This window comes from Dama dama, chromosome 14, assembly GCF_033118175.1.
Source record: "Dama dama isolate Ldn47 chromosome 14, ASM3311817v1, whole genome shotgun sequence".
Lineage (NCBI taxonomy): Eukaryota > Metazoa > Chordata > Mammalia > Artiodactyla > Cervidae > Dama > Dama dama.
The window spans coordinates 25,997,673-26,017,869 of NC_083694.1; the positions used below are offsets into that span (position 1 = coordinate 25,997,673).

At 37.6% G+C, this 20,197-nt stretch overlaps 1 protein-coding gene across 1 annotated transcript in view; it reads left to right on the forward strand.

Moving 5' to 3' along the window:
- DNAH14 (dynein axonemal heavy chain 14) overlaps window positions 1-20,197 on the forward strand; it is a 398,948-nt gene that overhangs the window by 272,899 nt on the left and 105,852 nt on the right. Inside the window, exons 53-60 of the mRNA XM_061159766.1 lie at window positions 1,214-1,381; window positions 2,525-2,617; window positions 5,980-6,177; window positions 8,810-8,971; window positions 11,373-11,564; window positions 13,459-13,640; window positions 18,256-18,364; window positions 19,623-19,748. Coding sequence (XP_061015749.1) covers window positions 1,214-1,381; window positions 2,525-2,617; window positions 5,980-6,177; window positions 8,810-8,971; window positions 11,373-11,564; window positions 13,459-13,640; window positions 18,256-18,364; window positions 19,623-19,748 — 1,230 coding nt within the window. The remainder of the gene's footprint in view (window positions 1-1,213; window positions 1,382-2,524; window positions 2,618-5,979; window positions 6,178-8,809; window positions 8,972-11,372; window positions 11,565-13,458; window positions 13,641-18,255; window positions 18,365-19,622; window positions 19,749-20,197) is intronic.

Sequence of the window (20,197 nt, forward strand, 5' to 3'; positions counted from 1 at the left end):
GAAAATGAGTAAGCAATTACTTAGGGGAGACAGGTCTTTCCCTAGTAGGAGTTAGTCCCACAGACAGCAAGAACAGCTACAGTACCCCCAAATTAGAGAACTATTACCCAAATCTACTTTAAAAACTTAAGGATGTAAATTATTCCCATAAGAATTTGCATTTATACGATACCATTTAGTCAGTTGTTTGACTGGTTGACTTTTTAAATAGTAAAGTGTGATGGCTCTAATAACGCTTAACTCTTACAATGTGCCAGGCACTGTTTTAAAAGCTTTACCCATCATTACTCAATTAAATCTTGATAACATCTCTGTGACTTAAGTCCTGTTATAATCCTCATTTTACAAATGAAGAAACTGAGGCAAAGTGAGATTAAGAATTTGCCCAAGGTTGCATAGTTAGTTAAGTGGTGGAGTCCTGGCTATCTGACTTCAGATATTCTCTTAACCATCATATCATATTGTCCCTCGACCTTCCTTTAGCCTTTTGCTTAAACAAACACCTTCTGAGAGCCTATTAAGAATTTCCAGGGACAGACATCAACTGAGGTAAGTTCTAAAACCTCCACAGAACTAATGTAAGCCCTGCCTCCAAGCACCTTACAACCTAACAGGTGCAATACATTTCTGTAAGTACTGTAACAGGCCCATCCACACACTACCATAGTAGGACGAAAGAAGAAAGAATAATATTAATCTATCTAGTTTTAGGAAGAGGAAAATGGTCAGACTTCAAAGAAGGGGTTAGCCCACAAACTTGGTCTGAAAGACAGGCAAGGGTTTGTCAAATGAACCAAGAAAGCAAATATGGAAGCTTGCAAATCTATGGTGGTGATTAACAATTGATTAAGGAAAGATTCTCTTTTTCAGATTGTTGGTGAGACCTCGTGGTATCAACATGTTATTCCCACAGCAGCAGTTGTTAACCTAGAGACTGTAGATTCTCAAAGAGTTCTTAAACAGAACTGTATTTCAGTGTATTTGGTTTCCTTTGCAACCCTTGCATTTTACTATGTTTGTTTAAAATGTTATTCTTATGAGGAGTCCACAGGTTTCACTGTCAGAAGGGGGTCCATGGCACAAAAAAAGGTTAAGAACCCCAAGACCTAGACCTACTGTGCTAAGAACTTCTCTGATACAAGTATATTGTTTTAGTTTTGATAATAAGTTAAATTGTGCCATTAACAATTTCTATTCAATCACCCTACAACAGATCCAATGGACCAAAGAAAAACTGATGAATGACCCAATTATATTTGTGGATTTCTTGGATGTAAACAAATCTCATAGAAAGAAGACCTATCAGTATACCAATGACTATAATAAACTTGCCGAAGTACTTACTGAATTCCAAATGAAGTTGAATTCAGCGTCTTTGGAGGTAGAGACACATACTATACAAAAATCTAAGGAATACTATTTTCAAATATATAGTTATATATGCACAGCCTGGTAGCTCAATCAGTAAAGAATCTGCCTGCCAGTGCAGAAGACTCAGGTTCGTTCCATGAGTTGGGAAGATCCCCTGGAGAAGGAAATGGCAACTCACTCCAGTATTCTTGCCTGGAGAATCCCCATGGACAGAGGAGCCTGGTGGGCTACAGTCCACGGGATTGCAAAAAGTCAGACACGACTGAGCGACTAACACTACACATATGTATATGTGTATGTAAAATCAATATGTTTGAGATGTATGTGTATGTATAAGAGCAAGAGAGATCAAAAACTGTACCCTCAAATTTTAGTGCAGACCAGTAGAAGTGTAGGTTTATATTGTTCATCTTATTTTGCCTCATTTAAATACAAGGTGCACAACTGAGGCGGTTAAATGTTGAATTTTTAAAGTTAAGGGAATTAAGTGCAAGAGAGGGTGTGGCAACAAGTAGGCGCAGTACAGCTGGGACTAATTCACAGCCTTTCCCACTGTGCTGTGCTTAGTCACTCAGTCGTGCCCGACTCTTTGCGACGCTATGGGCTGTAGCCCTCCAGGCTCCTCTGTCCATAGGGATTCTCCAGGCGAGAATACTGGAATGGGTTGCCATGTCCTCCTCCACGGGATCTTCCCAACCCAGGGATCCAATCCAGGTCTCCCGCACTGCAGGCAGATTCTTTATCTGAGCCACCAGGGAAGTCCAATAGGAAACTACATTCCCACTGTAATTATGAGCAAAGGTGATTTGGAACATAGACACCAACAAAATCAGATACCATGCACCGATTTCCTGAGGCTTGTTCTACCCCACGACAGAGAAATAGAAAATCAGCCTTGATATTGCTGCTCTCCCCTTCATCCTCTTCCCTCAAGCCTATGCTGGCCTTCCAATCTTGCTCATCAGAATATTGGCAAAAGGACAGTTCTCATTGTGCACACTTATTTTCCATAAATGTAAACTAGTTTATTGGGTCTAAATTATTGGATTACCAGATTAGTCATTCTCACTTCTATATCTTGTATGTAAAACCACAGTGAACACTTAATTTTTCTATGCCTATAATCACTTTATTTTTTCGTTTCCCCTGGTAGATTTCTCATTCCTTGGTATTTTTCAAGGAAGCCATAGAACACATTGCAAGAGCTACAAGGATCCTTCGACAATCAGGAAGTCATATGTTACTGGTAAGAATTTAAATTTTTCAAATTTTTTTTAGTATACAAAATAAAAATTAAGGAAATTCAATAAAAATCTACTCTGGCTATACTCTAATATAAAATTAAAAGTTTAGAAAAACAGTAGTGATAAAAGCAGTAAATAATAAAATAGTAGAATATAAAAAAAAACTACTCTGCTTACAGAAATTTAATTTTTGCACACTTTCTGTTTATGAAAGCTCATATTCGTTGACTCATATGACAAGATCCTTGTCCTCTCAAAAGTGCATAAAAGTTCACCAGCTATTTGTTTTTTGATGGCATTTAATGTGTAAAAACAATGATGGGTCTAGCACCATCTCTAGCATATCTGCAGTATTAATACAGTGTCTGTGCAAGTGAATCTTGACTTCAAAAATAATACAATTCCTTGAATATAAATTTAGAAAAATGAGTCATTGCACAAAATTTCACTGCTCATGAAGGCAAATGAGAGTTAGGTTCTTGGAAATTCCGCCAATACCTTAAATAGAGAAAAGCTTTCAGAAGGCTAAATAAAATCCAACGTATTCAACCAAAGATACGTCACATTCTTATGACTATTTGTTTAAGTTAGTCATTCAAATTATGTTCTCAGATCACAAAAGAATTACTACAGGAATCAATAACAGGAAGAAATTTGGAGTATTCACAAATATGCAGAACCTTTGTAATACAGTCCTAAATAACCAATGGGTAAAAGAAGAAATCACAAGAGAAATTAGAAAATGCTTTGAGGTGAATGAAAGCAAAAGCACAACATACCAAAACAAAAAACAAACAAAAAAACAACATAACCTACCTAAAGCAGTGCTTTCAGAGAAATTTACTGCTATAAATGCCTATATTTTATTTTATTTTAAAATTTTATTTTATATTAGAGTATAGCTGATGCAGATGACACCACCCTTATGGCAGAAAGTGAAGAGGAACTAAAAAGCCTCTTGATGAAAGTAAAAGAGGAGGGTGAAAAAGTTGGCAAGGGCAGATCATGGCATCTGGTCCCATCACTTCATGGGAAATAGATGGGGAAACAGTGGAAATAGTGTCAGACTTAATTTTGGGGGGCTGAAAAATCACTGCAGATGATGATTGCAGCCATGAAATTAAAAGACACTTACTCCTTGGAAGGAAAGTTATGACCAACCTAGACAGCATATTAAAAAGCAGAGACATTACTTTGCCAACAAAGGTCCGGCTAGTCAAGGCTATGGTTTTTCCAGTGGTCATGTATGGATGTGAGAGTTGGACTGTGAAGAAAGCTGAGCGCCGAAAAATTGGTGCTTTTGAACTGTGATGTTGGAGAAGACTCCTGAGAGTCCCTTAGACTGCAAGGAGATCCAGCTGGTTCATCGTAGAGGAGATCAGTCCTGGATGTTCACTGGAAGGTCTGATACTGAAGCTGAAACTCCAATACTTTGGCCACCTGATGCGAAGAGCTGGCTTATTTGAAAAGACCCTGATGCTGGGAAAGATTGAGGGCAGGAGGAGAAGGGGACGACAGAGGATGAGATGGTTGGATGGCATCACCGACTCGATGGACGTGGGTTTGAGTGGACTCCGGGAGTTGGTGATGGACAGGAAGGCCTGGCGTGCTGCGATTCACTGGGTCGCAAAGAATCGGACACGACCGAGCGACTGAACTGAGCTGAGCTGATAGCTGATCAACAATGTTGAGATAGTTTCAAGTGGATAGCAAAGGGACCCAGCCTTGCACATATATATGTCCATTCTCCCCCAGACTCCCCTCCCATCCAGGCTGCCACATAAGATTGAGTCGAGTTCCCTGAGCTATATAGTAGGTCCTTATTGGTTATCCATTTCACATATGGTAGTGTGTACAAATCTCAGGTAAATAACCTAAGTTTCCACCTTAGAAAACTACAAAAGAAAAGAAAACTAAGTCCAAAGAGGAAGTTATATGAAAGAAAAGATGAGAGAAGATAGTAAAGAATAGAAAAACAATAGGAGGATATCAATGAAAACAAACAAACAAAAAAATGATTCTTTAAAAAGATCAACAAAACTGGCAAATCTTTAGAGAGGATAATCAAGGGAAAAAAGGCAAGAACACTCCAACTATTAAAATCAAGTATTTAATACACCTTGATGAAATGTACAGTTTCCTCGAAAGACATAAATTACTGAACTGAAGAAATATAAAATCTGTACTTATATAACTAACAAAAAGATTGAATTAGGAATTTTAAAACTTCCCACAAAGAAAAGCCTAGGGCCAAATGGCTTCACTAGAGAATTCTAACATTTAAGGAAAAATTAAATCAGTCCTTTATAACTCTTCCAGAAAATAGAAGGAATACTTCCCAGCTAATCTATAAGACCAGTATCATCCTGATACCAAAACTATATAAACATCATGAAAAAAGAGAACTACATACCAATATCCCTGTGAATATAGTTATTAATTTTTTGAATGAAATATCAGCAAACTGAATGTAACAATATATGAATATTATGTATCATGGCCAAGTGAGTCTTATTCTAGGAATGTGTGTTTGGTTTAACACCCCCAAATCCATTAATGGAAAGGAATGAACTGCTGATGCACACTGCAACGTGGAGAACCTCAGAACCGTCATGCTAACTGAGAAGTCAGATGCAAAAGACTTTTTACTGCATGATTCCATTTATAGGAAATGTCTAACAAAGGCAAATCTATAGAGACAAAAAGCCTATTAATTGTTGCCTGGGACTGGAGATTAGAAAGAAGATTGACTGCAAATAGGCTTGAGAGATATTTGGGGGATGATAGAAGTACTCTAAAAATGGATTGTGGTGATGGTTTCATAACTCTGTAAATTTACTAAAAATCATTTAATTGTGCGCTTAAAACAGGTATAGTCTATAGTTTGCACCTAAATAAACTGTTTTAAAAGGGTAAAACTTTATCATCATTCCCAAAGAGCACTTCTTGAGTGTTATTGCCCATAGTAAATGGAAAAAGACTTATTTGAATCCTTACAAATGAAGACTCAAATGTTGATAGTCACATTGCAATGATTTGTAAGCCTATCTATGCTATTTTTCCAGATAATATTTTCAGCTCAGTAATTTCATGTAGTTCAAGAGGCTGTGAAGAGAAAAGATTAAAATATTGAAAGTGTTTGAGTGCCTTATAAGATTTTGATAAAATACTTTATGTTTCATGTGTTTATCAAAGCATTTAAAAATAGTCTTAGGTAGTTTTACTAACTTTCTAGCACATCTAAGTAGAAAACTTTTTATTTCTATTTAGATATAAAAATAAATGATTTCTATTTCTGAAAGATTTGAAAAGATTTCCAGAATATATATAAGAATCACATGTTGGATTTTTTTTTCTTCCCAAGATTGGAATAGATGGATGTGGAAAAGAAACTTGTGCGACTCTGGCCTGTTATTTGGCAGAACACAAAATATACCGGGTACCTTTATCTCACAATTATGCCTACTTAGAATTCAAAGAAGATTTCAAAAAAGTGTTTATGCAAGCAGGATTAGAAGGCAACCCTTCTGCTTTGATAGTTAGTAATTTGAACCTAGATCAAGTAAGTACTTTTTGTTTTTATTATTTACTAAAGTTTAATATTCATGTGGGGTATTCCCAGGTGGCATAGTGGAGCCCTCCAAATTTAATATTTGAAAAGAAAATATTTATCTATGGTCCTATTAACCTGCCATATCAATTCTTTTCATTATTTTCCAAGCTTATCCAATCATAACCTATAGAGTTTATAAGTTTGCAATCATTCTGTAGATAGTTTTACATAAGTACCACAATAAAAGAATTTTCTGTCTCTATAATTTTAATTGACTAATTGGAAGTAATTTATCTGTGTAACTAAAGCCATCCATTTTGCATTAAAACCAGTTTTATAATCTGTCTTTTAAAAATAGCCCTATCAAAAAAAAAAAAAAAATAGCCCTATCATCTGCATCCACTGTCTGACCATGTAATCTACAACGTGCTCTCACAGAGTTTGAGGCTTCTGTTTCTGTCCTTTATCCTTCTGCTCAAGTTTCACCAAAGCCGAGAACTTTCTTTGCAGCTTATGCCTTATTTATATGTAAGCAAAAAATGTTAATCACTCAACTTTTAAAAAATCTATCCTTTTGCATAAGTTATACCCTTCCATAGCCAAAGTATAATTAGGAATACTACCTCAGATTGTATGTACTTCTTTGTGGCAAAATTTCAAGGGAATATTGTTTATTATCTATGATCCAGAGGTGTATAGTTATTAGTGTTGTTTCAAGTTCCCGTTTTGTTTTTTCTCCTGATACTGGGCCTCTCTCCCTAGAGTTATATGTGTCTGTTAGTTTTTCATGTCATATTTTGAAAGTAAATCCAAGGGCCATGTCATATCTGCTACTCTCCATAATATCCAGTTTTTCTGCTTTAATTATATATTCTCCCCTTCCCAAATTTGAATATCCTGCTCCTTGATCAGGTTGAGGTTTCTGCTAGACACTTTCTAGATTTCAGAAGATGTAGTTTCTCCCCTGCCAAGAATGTATCATTCTAATTTAAGAAACTGTTTTTCAGAAATCCACTGTCAAAGCTGAATTGAACATGGCTCCCATGTTATTCAGGGGTTTTCCTGGTGGCTCAGCTGGTCAAGAATCCGCCTGCAATGCAGGAGACGTGGGTTCGATCCTTAGGTTGGGAAGATCCCCTGGAGAAAGGAATGGCTACCCACTCCAGTATTCTGGCCTGGAAAATTCCATAGACTGTATAGCCCATGGGATTGCTAAGAGTCAGTCACAACAGAGTGACTTTCACTTTCACTTTCCACGTTATGCAGAACTTTAAGGTTATTGCATCTCCTTTCCAGACTTTTTCTAACCACATCATTGCTTTCCACATGAATCCAAAAAATGGTGTTATGACTTTGTTAAGTTTGTTAACATTTGTTAAGTGCAGGGTACCAGATGGTGAGCTACAGTTTAACAAAACACCACAAGAGAATCTGAAAGAGAAGTTTATTACTCAGGTTCTGCAGGAGGCACACAGCATGCCTTGAGGGAACCCATGGGAAATCAAGGCAAAGTGCAGAGAGGGGGCGGGGGTAGGACTCACACACCTTGATTGAGGGTGCAGTGCTTTGCCGTGCTTTTGGAGTTCCCAGGCTAGGGCCAGATTGGCCAATTCAAACCCAAAAAGGGTAAGTTCCATGGGGGTCTTATCTAAGGAGCACATAAAGGGAAGGCTCTGGGAAACAGGGAAGATTGTTGACACAGGGCTGTTGGGAAGTCATATCAGAATTTACATTTGCTTGTAACTCTGTGGGTTGCTGTCTAAGGCATGTGCATCCATGAGAGGTATAATGTCAGTTTAAGTCCCCCAGCAGGCTACTTGGCCAAACAAAATGGATGCTGAGGCAGTAATACTATCGAGTAATTTAGCTAGACTCTCAACAAGTAGGCAATAATCAGAGTATTTAATAAATCTTTGGCAGTTCTCCATCACGTCTTAGGTGAGACAGGAAAGCAGTTAGCCCCATGTCACCTCTGTTGGCCTCTATTGGACACAGCCCACCAGTTCTCTGCCCTTTCTCAACTGGGCTGAAATACCATGTCCCTGTGAGTGACTAAAGAATACTGTATCTTGAGGCATTGATAATGCTAATAATGCTTTTTTGTTAAAAGAAAGCTTGGATTTATTCTAAAAACCAAAATGCTCATACTTTTTTATTACTCCTCTGGTAGAATTTCTTTCATTGCTGCTTCTCCTCTGTTACCTTCCCATTCATTTTGGAACCCTTTATAGAGATGTTCTCGGTTAAATTAAAATAAGCTTTTGGCCATGTGATTTCTAATAGTTTGTGTAGTATTCAAACACAAAAGTAGAGATACCGAGAACTACTATAAACCGTGTGAGGCAGAGTTCCTGCTCACCTTAATTATTGCACCCACTCCTCCCATGCCTCTTCCCCAGTGCACAGCAGTGTTTGGCATACTGTTGGTACCAAATCTGTTTCCCCAGTGTTTGAATAAATGAATGAATAGATGAAGCTTATTTTGGCCAGAACAAAATGTTTTTGATGGGTTCACATTAAGAGAAGTTATTTTTTTGATCTAAGTTCTCCTGAAACACTATTGCTTTCTTGATTTGCTCTATCCAGAGTAGAATACATGCCCAATTTACTCATTCCTGATTAAATGTATGTTTTTCCTAAGGAATTATTTATGGAAGATTTGAACAGCATTATTAATCTGGGGAAAATACCTGACTTGTTTGAAAATGAAGAGCTGGATGCGATTGCCCTCAGGCTTAGGTCTCTTGCCGAACAGTCTGGTTATGTTGATAATAGGCAAATTTTACTTTCGTTCTTCCAAAAGGTACATTTTTGTGGATTGCCTTTATCAAATTGTCATATTAAATTGAAAATAGACTATGTTCAAATCTCACAAAATTTTATGCCAGTGTCCACTATTTGTTGAAAATAATCCTGCAATGAACATAAAGGTCTGCATAAAAAAATAGACTATGTTTATAATTCTGTACATGAATTTCAAGTTGGATAATTTCTTTGGTTTTTTACATGAGTTTTTAAAGCTATAATAATGACTTCCATCCTTAAACATAGACACACCATAGGCAGGACAAACATGAGCAAGAATCTGGGACTGACTGGCTAACAATGACTTAAAAAAATAATAATAGCTTGAGGCAATAAGAGAAATAAGATCCCAAGACTACTTCACACCCTGTGATCCCTTTCTACCCAATGAGGTTTTTAATTTCAGTTGTATGCTGGTAACAAACCTGGAAAGGAAAGAAATAAGAATTGCTCATCCCCTTAAAAAGCCCTAGAACTGTCCAAGATGTTATGGGTCATCCAGGTAGAGCAGGTAATATTCAGAATGAACTCAGCAGTGAGCTTGCTGTGAAAGAATCAGCTTGATGAGAGATATAAACTGGACAAATTAACTAGGCATTCTGTATCTTTAAGACATGATGACTGACCAGTGGCTCAGTGAACAGATAGATATGATTACCCAAGCCAAAATGTTCACTGGTAAAGTACCACAGGCCAACTTATTTCTCGAGTCAGCTTCTATCTTTTATGGAGATATTTGAAAATTGAACTGAACCACCATCCTTTCCTCAGCAGATGCTTAGTGATCTTGCACAACAAAAACATGTAAAAAATTCTGGGAATGGAATCCACAATTGTATGAGAACAATATAATATAAATGGATGTTTGAATTGAGTTGTATTTTAGAATGCTGCAGTAGAAAGAAGGACAGGAGTTATCCTGAAAACTTGTGACAATCAAGCACTTCTTTACAAAATTGGTTTACCCAATAGATTGTGAGTGGAAAAGGAAAATAAATTCTGATTTAGAGTGTGGTGAATAGTGCCCTCCAGAAATAAAAAATAAGAATCCCAAGTAGAAATCAATTTTAATTTTATATATATGCCATACTTTCAAAAATGATTTGAGGTTTTTTACAGTAATAATAAATAGTGAAAACACACCTTAAACTGTTGGATATCCTGAAGTAGGATTTGCAAACGGGCAAAGCAGAGAGAGGTGATTCCGTTTTGTGGGTTTTCCCATGCGGCTCAGTAAAGAATACACCCACCAGTGCAGGAGACACAAGAGACACATTTCAGTCCTTGGGTCAGGAAGATCCCCTGGAGTGGGAAATGACAACCCACTCCAGTACTCTTGCCTGGAAAATGTTCATGGACAGAAGAGCCTGGTGGGCTACAGTCCATGGGGTCGCAAAGAGTAGGACACAACTAAGCACACATATAAATTCATCTTCAATTTAAAGATTTCTGTATTTTGTGAATTTTGCATTGAGGAGTTGCATTTGCTTTTATAAAAATTTTAAAGACAAGCAGGAGAGGGGAAATCTTACCCTTTAGTCTTCTTTCAGCTTTACTACTCTTACTTGGCAAAATAGGTTGCTTGATACTCAAAGATATTATCACTTTGTGCAAGTCTAACCCTTTGAGTTAAATGGATCATTGACTCACAGAAGCTGCTTTCAATAATGTGGTTTTATCATAAAGTGACGTATGAAATGAGGAAGGAATCTGTGCCCTGTGGTCAGTCCTTCCAAGAAGCCAAGAACAGCAACAACACAATCAGGTTTTAGGTGGGGCAAGGATGCAGGCAAACTTCTTTGAAACTAGCACTTTGCCTAGGACCTGAAAAATTATATAGAATCTAATACTGCTTGGCTGTAATCCTTCAGCTGTAGGAGTTTATTAGTATCTCTGCGGTGTTCTGTACATAACATTGTTCTGATTCTCTGCATCTCTTTTAGCTTTAATTCATCGGACTATTTCTTACTTTGAGTTTCTGTGAGTCTTAAATGCACTCCACTCCAGAGGAAACAGTTAAATAGTCAGACCCATCAGCATCTGATATAAACTGCCCTACTGAATAGTGCTCTAGCACCAGATCCCCTTATAAAGGATGGTTTATACAAGGAATGTTCTGAGTCCAGTGACTCCCCTACCCAGTCCATCCAGCTGAAGCCAAGAGGGTGAGGTCCCCTAGAACAGAACCTGGCTCCTTTCCTCAGAAGGGCTCTGTAAAGCTTGTAGTTTCCCTTGGAAGGACTCTGGTTTATGACAGACACTCAGTACATGATTGATAGGTTTCTACTCCCCCCATTAAGGAAAAAATTGAAACAAATTTTAAATGGAATTTTCAATATAATATTTTATTCAAAGCAGTGGATTGCATTTAAACAAATCATGCTTTCATTAATTTTCAGAGAATACATAAAAATCTTCATATTTTTATGACCATGAGCCCTACAAGACCTAACTTTCACCAAAACTGTAGACTATATCCTTCCTTGATCAGCACCTGCACGGTTGATTGGTATGAGAAGTGGCCAGAAGAAGCTCTCCTGATTGTAGCTGACGCTTTCTTAAGAGAAAAAGTGGATATCGAGAGCAGAGAGGTAAATATAACCCCTTTAAAGAAATCTAATGCAAGTGAAGATTTCAATTTATTATCAGAATCCAACAACACTACATCTCTGAATGACAACCTTAGGTGGGCAAAGAGAGGCAGTTCTGGGCAAAATTATGAAATAAGTCAAGTGTTTGTCTTGACTCTTTATCAATTTCTCATCTCTTTTGCCCCCTAATTCACCCTGTCTCAATGATGCCCAGATTCCTCACTGCTGGGGTCTCTTTACTGTTCTGCCCTCATGGTAGGCAGCAGATTTCCACGAAGGTAAACAACCCCCATTTTGCATGCTCTGGTGAGGATACTGCAACCTTCTGTGTACTTCTTGTGAAATTCACTGGGTTGGTTACAGCAACACAACTACAAAGAAATGAGAGCACAAGCCACACGCAAAGTTACCTCAGAACTCATGAGCCACAAGTCAGTAAGAATCTATCCTAGAGTGATTCAAATGAAGATCCCGAGAGATGTTGGCAAAAGAAGCTGTAAATTCAGAAAGGCCTGAAACTCTGTGGGGCCTAGAAAGGGACTTATGACCTTACCTGTCCAAGTGTTCAAGGAAAGCAAAGGCCAAAAAGGGTAAATTCAGGGTGGAACCAGCAAGAAATTGCAGCTGAGTTAAGAATGACCAGTTTAGCTAGGCTGGGTGGATTGGAGATGTATAAACAGGACTAGATTATGTTCAAGTCAGATTCTCTCTGAAGGTAAGCAAAGAGGACACTCTTTCTACTCTAGTTTTGCCTGCCTGTATCTCTACATTGATTGATCCATTGATTTCCATAAGGAACTGGTTCCAGCCCCCTCCCCCAAACCCTGCAAGATACCAAAATCAGGATGCTCAAGTGAAAGTGAAAGTCACTCAGTCGTGCCTGACTCTCTGACACCATGGACTATACAGTCCATGGAGTTCTCCAGGCCAGTATACTGGAGTTGGTAGTGTTTCCCTTCTCCAAGGGATCTTCCCAACCCAGGGATCAAACCCACATCTCCTGTATTGCAGGCGGATTCTTTACCAGCTGAGCCACAAGGGGAACCCAAGAATACTGGACTGGGTAGCCTATCCGTTCTCCAGAGGATCTTCCCAACCTGGGAATCAAAGCAGGGTCTCCTGCATTGCAGGCAGATTCTTTACCAAGTGAGCTAGGAGGGAAGCCCTGGATGCTTAAGTCCCTTATATAAAATGGTATAGCATTTACCCATAATATGTGCACATTCTATGATATATTTTAAATCATCTCTGAATTACTTGTAATACCTAATACAATGTAAGTATATGTAAATAATTGTAAATACAATGCAAATGCTATGTAAACAGTTGCCAGCACAAGAGAAATTCATGTTTTGCTTTTGGAAACTTTCTGGAATATTTAAGAGTATTTTCAGTGGTTGTTTGAATCTGTGGGTGCAGAACCCACAGATGCAGAGGGCTGACATCCTTTAAGTCCTTACATTTTTCTAGCTTTATTTTACTCAAGAAAATTGGGTATCTTGCTATCAATAACCTACTTTAAAGAAAGGAAGATTAAAAAAAAAAAAAAAAGAAAGGAAGATAAGAGATAAAGCACTATAAACCTTGGCCATTGACAATGTACCCTAAATCCTTGGAGCGCTGTGGCAGAAATAAGGGAAAAACCTAGCTGAGATGTCATTTATTGTTAACCTTTTTTTTTTTTTTTTTTTTTGTCTTTTCTACCCTAACGTCATCCTAACCACTAAAACTCATGTGTTTTTAGTCCCATTCATCCAAACCCTTTTTCTGCATCTCCATATCTCAGAAATAACAAATGTATTTGCAGTGTCAGTTTTCTTTGTGTGTGTGTGTGTGTGTGTGTGTGTGTATTTAGACTGCTTTCCCTTAATTCTTAGAAATTACTATTTTTCAGAACTTAAAAGAAAAACTTGCCCCAACATGTGTCCAAATCCACAGAAGCATAAAAGAGTTGAACATAAAATACTTTCAAACAACTAGAAGGCCTTATTATATCACTCCCAGTAACTACTTGCGATTCATGGATACATTTGCCTACATTTTGAAGTCCCGAGAGAAGGAAATGCAAAAGAAGAGGTAAGACTTTGAGACCAAGTCAGATATATGTGTCCTATATTTGTGCTCTTATTTGTAAAAAGGGATACAAATGCAAGTGAACCCAAATCCACCTTTTCATTGGAGGGAAAAGAGCAAAAGCTACAGAAGATCTTAAAAGAGGTAGGTGTCTATCTCCCCTGTGGTCATTCACAGGCTGCCCCTGTAAAGGCAAGGCTGACAGATTCAGCCAGTGAAGAAGCAATAGACTGTTAAAGTCAGACATGGACAATGAAAACAAGAGTAACCAGCACTGCCATTCCCCATGTCCATTATCCCATTAAGTGAAAGTGAAAGTCACTCAGTCGTGTCCAACTCTTTGGGACCCCATGGACTGTAGCCCACCAGGCTCCTCTGTCCATGGGATTCTCCAGGCAAGAGTACTGGAGTGGTTGCTATTTCCTTCTCCCAACTACAACACTGATAGTGGAATGCCCTGTTGCTGAGAAGTCCACATCATGCTGCAGCTCAGCAGTTTTAGAACCTTCAGCTGGACCTGGGAAGGTAGGGGAGGAAACCTGAGGTAGAAAGTCTCATATCTAATCAGAACTCTAGAGTCATTGAGAAACAATCTCATGACAGCCCCCCAGAAGACAAAGACAGTGGGAAATGGTCTTAAAGCATCTACTGACAAGCATTCCATGCTCTCATGTTCCAGAAGGATCACAGACTTATCTCAGTTGTAATTCAACCTTCTCCTGTGTGGCCTATGGAAGGCATGAAAGGTTGCCAGGGTGTACCACATGAAGGCATTCCTTTACAGCTCTATCCTCCAAACCTGTCATTTATCCAGCTGAAAAAGAACAGCCCACTCTGTCAGATACCCCAGTTAAGTGCACTGATAGGGACTTAGACCAAATCCATTCTTGGACAACAGTGGGTGAGAATGGCCATGATGACTGCCACTTGGAGGACAGGCCACAGACAGGTTTCGTATCTTGAGCCAAGCCAGTTAAAATTGTTACTGATCTAAATGCATCAATAATTGGCAGTCGCCCATACTCTGCCTTTATTGGCCAGCTGGAAGCCCAGGGCAATGAAAATTTTCACCACCACTCATGCCTGAGAGTTTAAACTAGTTTGTATGTGGCACACAAGTATAGATCTGACATTTACAGAAGCAGTAGCAACCTCAGCAGCAGCATTTTATTCACATGGTATCAGAGTCTCGTTTATTTTTTGTCAACAACTTTGGCGCATTCAACATCAATTGCACAGCAGTTGCTACTGTCCGTGAAAACAGTCCTATTAGTTCAAAAGGTTAACCTTGTTCCATTGTTTTACATAAAGGCCGTTCACTCCTCTGGGTTAGCAGTTCCTAAAATGTTTCTGAAAGTCCATGGATTAAGCCTTTTGTTGGTTAGTGATTAAAATGAGTATGATAGCCGCAGGCTGGGTAAATTGGCCAGATGCCCTATAGACAAGAGTTATAAGGAATTGATGGAACTTCCTTCTACCTCCGACCTCCAGGTTTCTAAGGTGTCCCCTTCCCACCATCCAGGGGTGTTGCTGTCCATTCACAGTCATGATTGGTACGACCAGTATCTGTCACAATCACTTCATCCACTTCCCAGTCTTCCCCATGTCTTACCCATATTGTACATCCCTAAGTTGCTCAATAGTTTCTTCCTTATGTACCTTGAACTATCCTAGAACATCTCCTAACCCCCCTGATGTGTAATCAGGATTACCATAAGTTATCACCTAATGTGCATGATCATTATCATGAATATCCGTCAGTGCTTATATCCATCAAGTATAGCTAGGTGGTAAAAAGAAGCACCAGGTTATAAGTCGCAACTTTGTAGCTCTTCTTTACTTCTTACAAATCCATTAAGAAGTTCCCCAGCGATAGATATGGGACAAGAAAAAAGGGAAGGGAAGGGATAACTACTTGCTTTGGGTCTCTTACAGTCAGTCCACACCTCTTCTCCACCCCCAAAACATTTAACATCCTGTTTCAGTGGGAGATATCCTTTTGGGAAATAATCACTTTTAAAGCCCAAATGACCTGTCATAAGTGTGTGCTTCATTGGGAGCTTAGTTTTAGGTGTCTATGTTTTTTTAGTTTTTCCTTTGAGTCCACTTTATTTTTAACATCACCTGTTTCTAGGGGGTCATATGTTTACAAATTAAATGCTAAGCACAATGTCTGATGTACACAACACACAACAAGTAATAACTCTTTAAATAAGTAAATAGTATAAATAGACTTATCTTAGGAAGATCACTCTGGTATGGAGAATAAATTGGAGAGAGACAAAAAATAAAAACAAAGAAGACTTAAAAGCTAATGTGGTAATCCACATGAGACTTTTGAGGACCTATCCTAGAGCTAGATAAAAGAATAAAATATCAAAAATATCTGTGTAATTCACAATTTAAAGGCTATAGGTGATGATGTTCTCATAGATTATGAAAGCCCAAGAAATAGAAACCATATATTTAATTTTTAGAAAATGCTCTATGGAACTTATTCCCTGTCTTAGAACTAAAATTTTGTTGACCAATAGCTTTGTAGTCTTCTTATTTAAATTTTTCAGTTTATTTTATTCCATACAAATGTATATTTTCAGTTTTTTATTCTAGTGAATAGACAAATGAAAAATTTTCAAACTTATCTTATTGTTTCTTATTTAAAAAGAAAATTTGTTTTGGACATTATTAGACTCACAGGAAGTTGCAAAAATAGTGCCGAGAGGTCCAAAGTACCTTTTACTCAGTTTCTCTCAGTGCTCACATTTTACATAACTATAGTACAACATCAAAACCAGGAAACTGTCATTGGTACAATGTGTGTTTTTAGGTCTATGCCATTCAACTTTTAACGTTTGTAGTGATCTGTATAACCACAACAGCAATCAAGATATAGAACTAATTCATTACCACAAAGATTCCCCCTACTGCTACCCTCTTGACAGTCACTCCCACTCGTTTCTTCCTCCTATACCAAATACCTTGCAACTGCTAATCTTTCCTGCATTTCTCCATTTTTGTTCTTCACACACAGAGAGTGATAGTGCTTTCACTCAACATAATGCCTCTGGGATCTAAGCTATTGCATGTATCATGAGTTTATTCCTTTTTATTGCCAAAGTAATAGTCCATATGGGTATACCACAGTTTGTGTAACCACTGAAGGAATTTGGGCTGATTCTAATTTGGAATTATTATGAATATATCTCTGTACAGGTTTCTGGGCAGATATAAATTTCTATTTCTCTAGGATAAATGGCAAGAGTATGACTGTTAGGTCATCTGACCTATGAAGAAAATATCAAATTGTTACTCAAAATGACTGTACTATTTTTTTGTAGTTTTATAAATTATGTATGGGAAATTCAGTTTCTCTGCATCCTTCAGAGCATTTGGTATTGTCACTATTTTCTATATTGACTATTTTAATAAGTATGTAATTATATGACATTGTGATCTTAATTTACACCTTAATGGTTAGTGATGCTGAATATCTTTTCATGCCCTTATTTGCCATCCATATTTCCTTTTCAATTTAATGTTTCTTCATATCTTTTCATATTTTCTAAATTGTCCAAATTTTTTATTGTTAGCTTGAGAATTCTTTATATATTCTAAAATAAGTATTTTGTCAAATATGTGGATTACAAATATCCCATTCCAGTTGGTAGCTTGTATTTTCATTCTCCCTTTCACAGAGAAAAGGGTCCTAATTTTTGATGAAGTCCAATTTATGATTTTTTTTCTTTTATAAATTATGCTTCTCCTGTCTAAGAACTCTTCACCAAGCCCTAGATCCTGATCACTTTTTCCTATATTGTCTTCTAAAAGTAGTATAGTTTTGCATTTAATTCTATGGTCCATTTCAAGTTAATTTTTGCATAAACATAAGGTGTAAGGTTTAGGTTACAGTTCATCTGGTGTAACTGATGCCCCAGCACCATTTGTTGAAAAACCTTTTCTTCCTCTATTGCTTTTGCACCTTTGTCAAAACTGAGTTAGGTGTACTTGTGTGGGTGTACTTTTGACTTCTCTATCTGTTCCATCAATCTTCATATCTATCTCTCTGCCAATACCACATAATCTTGATTACTGTTGCTATGTAATCAGTCTTACAATCAGGTAGAATAATTCCACCCACTTTATTTTTTTTTCAAAATTATTTTAATTACCTTAGTTCATTTGCTTTTCCATATAAATTTTAGAATAAGCACATGTATACATAAAAAAAATTTTTTTACTGAGATTCTGACAGGAATTGCATTAAACCTATATATCATTTTGTGGAGAATGGGCATCTTTACTTTGTGGTCTTCCAGTCCATGATTACAGTAAATCTTGCTTGGCTATTATTTTGTTATATCTATACTTCCTTAATTGATGCAAAGAGCCAACTCATTGGAAAAGACCCTGATACTGGCAAAGATTGAGGGCATGAGGAGAGAAAAGGGAATGACAGGATGAGATGTTTGGGTCATTGACTCAATGGACATGAATTTGAACAAACTCTAGGAGATAGTGAAGCCTGGTGTGCTGCAGTCCATGGGGTTGCAGAGAGTTGGACATTACTGAGCAACTGAACAACGACAAAATACTTTCTTAATGCTTTCTTTCCCTTCAGGGAGCGCTTCCATATGGGCCTATCCAAGATCCTGGAAACAACTGCTCTAGTTACAGATATGCAGGAGGAGCTCTTGATTCTTGGCCCTCAAATAGAACAGAAAACAAAGGTGTGTTTGATTTGGGATCTCTTTTAAAAATTTTATGGTTTAACATGGAATGGTGTTTGAAAGCAGAAGCTGATACTTGACAAACATGGGTGAGAACTTCAGCTTTACTACCATGCAGCTGTGCAACCTCTCTTAGTCTTAGTTTTCTTATCTGTAAAACGAGGGAAGCAGTAACAACAACAATAGTGAGGTAGTAGCATCATTGTATTTTTAAATTTAATTTTATTGGAATATAATTGGTTTATAAGATTGTATTAGTTCCTGCTATACAACAACATGATTCAGCCATATGTGAACATATATGCCCTCCTTCTTGCACCTCCCTCACACCCAGCCCCCATTCCAACCCTCTGGGTCACCACAGAGCACCAAGCTGAGCTCCCTGTGTATGCAGCAGCTTCCCACTCTCTGTTTTGTCCATGGTAGTGTATGCGTGTCACTGCTACTCTTCCAGTTCGTCCCACCCTCTCCTTCCTGCCCTGTGTCCACAAGTCCTTTCTCTACATCTGTGCGAACTGCCATATGACCCAACAATTCCACTACTGGACATATACCCTGAGAAAACAGTAACTCAAAGAGACTCATGTACCCCAAAGTTCATTGCAACACTATTTACAATAAGCCACAGAAGCAATGTAGATGTCCATCAACAGATGATTGGATAAAAAAAGATGTGGTACCTATATGTAATGGAATGTTACTCAGCCATTATTATATTTTAATAATTAAATGTGATCATTGATATATGCACTCAGTCACTCAGTTGTGTCTCTTTGTGACCCCATGGACTATAGAACACCAGACTCCTCTGTCCATGGAATTTTCCAGGCAAGAATACTGGAGTGAGTTGCCATTTCTTCCTCCAGGGGATCTTCCTTCCCCAGGGATCGAATCCACGTCTCCTGCATTGGCAGGTGCATTCTTTAATACTGAGCCACCTGGGAAGCCAATAATAAGTATTTAGCTAATTATAAAAGAAATAGAAAAATCTGCAGTTATTAGCTAAATACATCTGAAATGCACTGTGGTAACTTGCAGTTGGCCAAGTATTCTAAAAATCATTACTCATCATCAATCTTTATGTGTATTATATGAAATTATATTTGTTACAATCATTTTTATTAGTCTATTAAACAAATATATTTCGAGGTGATTTTGACAAATTCTGTAAGAATGAAATAAGCTATTTGATTTCTCTTTTTAAAAAGATATCATATCTCTTAAAATTTATTTTAAGAAGAGTTGTTTGGTTCATTAGGAGAAAGAAATCCTAATGGAAAAACTACAGAAAGATTCCCAAGTGGTTGAGAAAGTTCAGATGCTTGTTAAACAGGATGAAGAAATCATGGCAGAAGAAGTAAGAATCGTAGAAGAGTATGCTCAGGTAAAATTAAAATATGATCAATGAAAGTCACATAGAGATTTGCAAAATTGTTTCCTACCCCAAAAGTTTAAAAGTCAGGCTAACTGCTCTTAAGTATATAGTGCTCCAACTTTGCCTGTTTTGCATTTTTTTCCCAGAAAATATTTATATTAATACCTACTACATGCAGGTACTATGAAGTGAAGTGCAAAGACAAAGGGTCCCTTAAGAAAATAGATAGTCTGGTTCTTCTGGTTACAATGAATAAAACTCACTCAACCCATATCAGAAATGCATGTGGCCTCCAAGAGGATCATATGAAGGATGGAAGGGTTGGTTGTGGTGGCCTCCTCATTTCCTCAATGCTCAACAGGAAGCCCTGCAGTTTATCTGTGTCCAAGTGAAGGGATTTACTCATTGTTATCCAGCTTGAAGTAAATTACCCCTTATAATATGGACAGGTAGCTTGA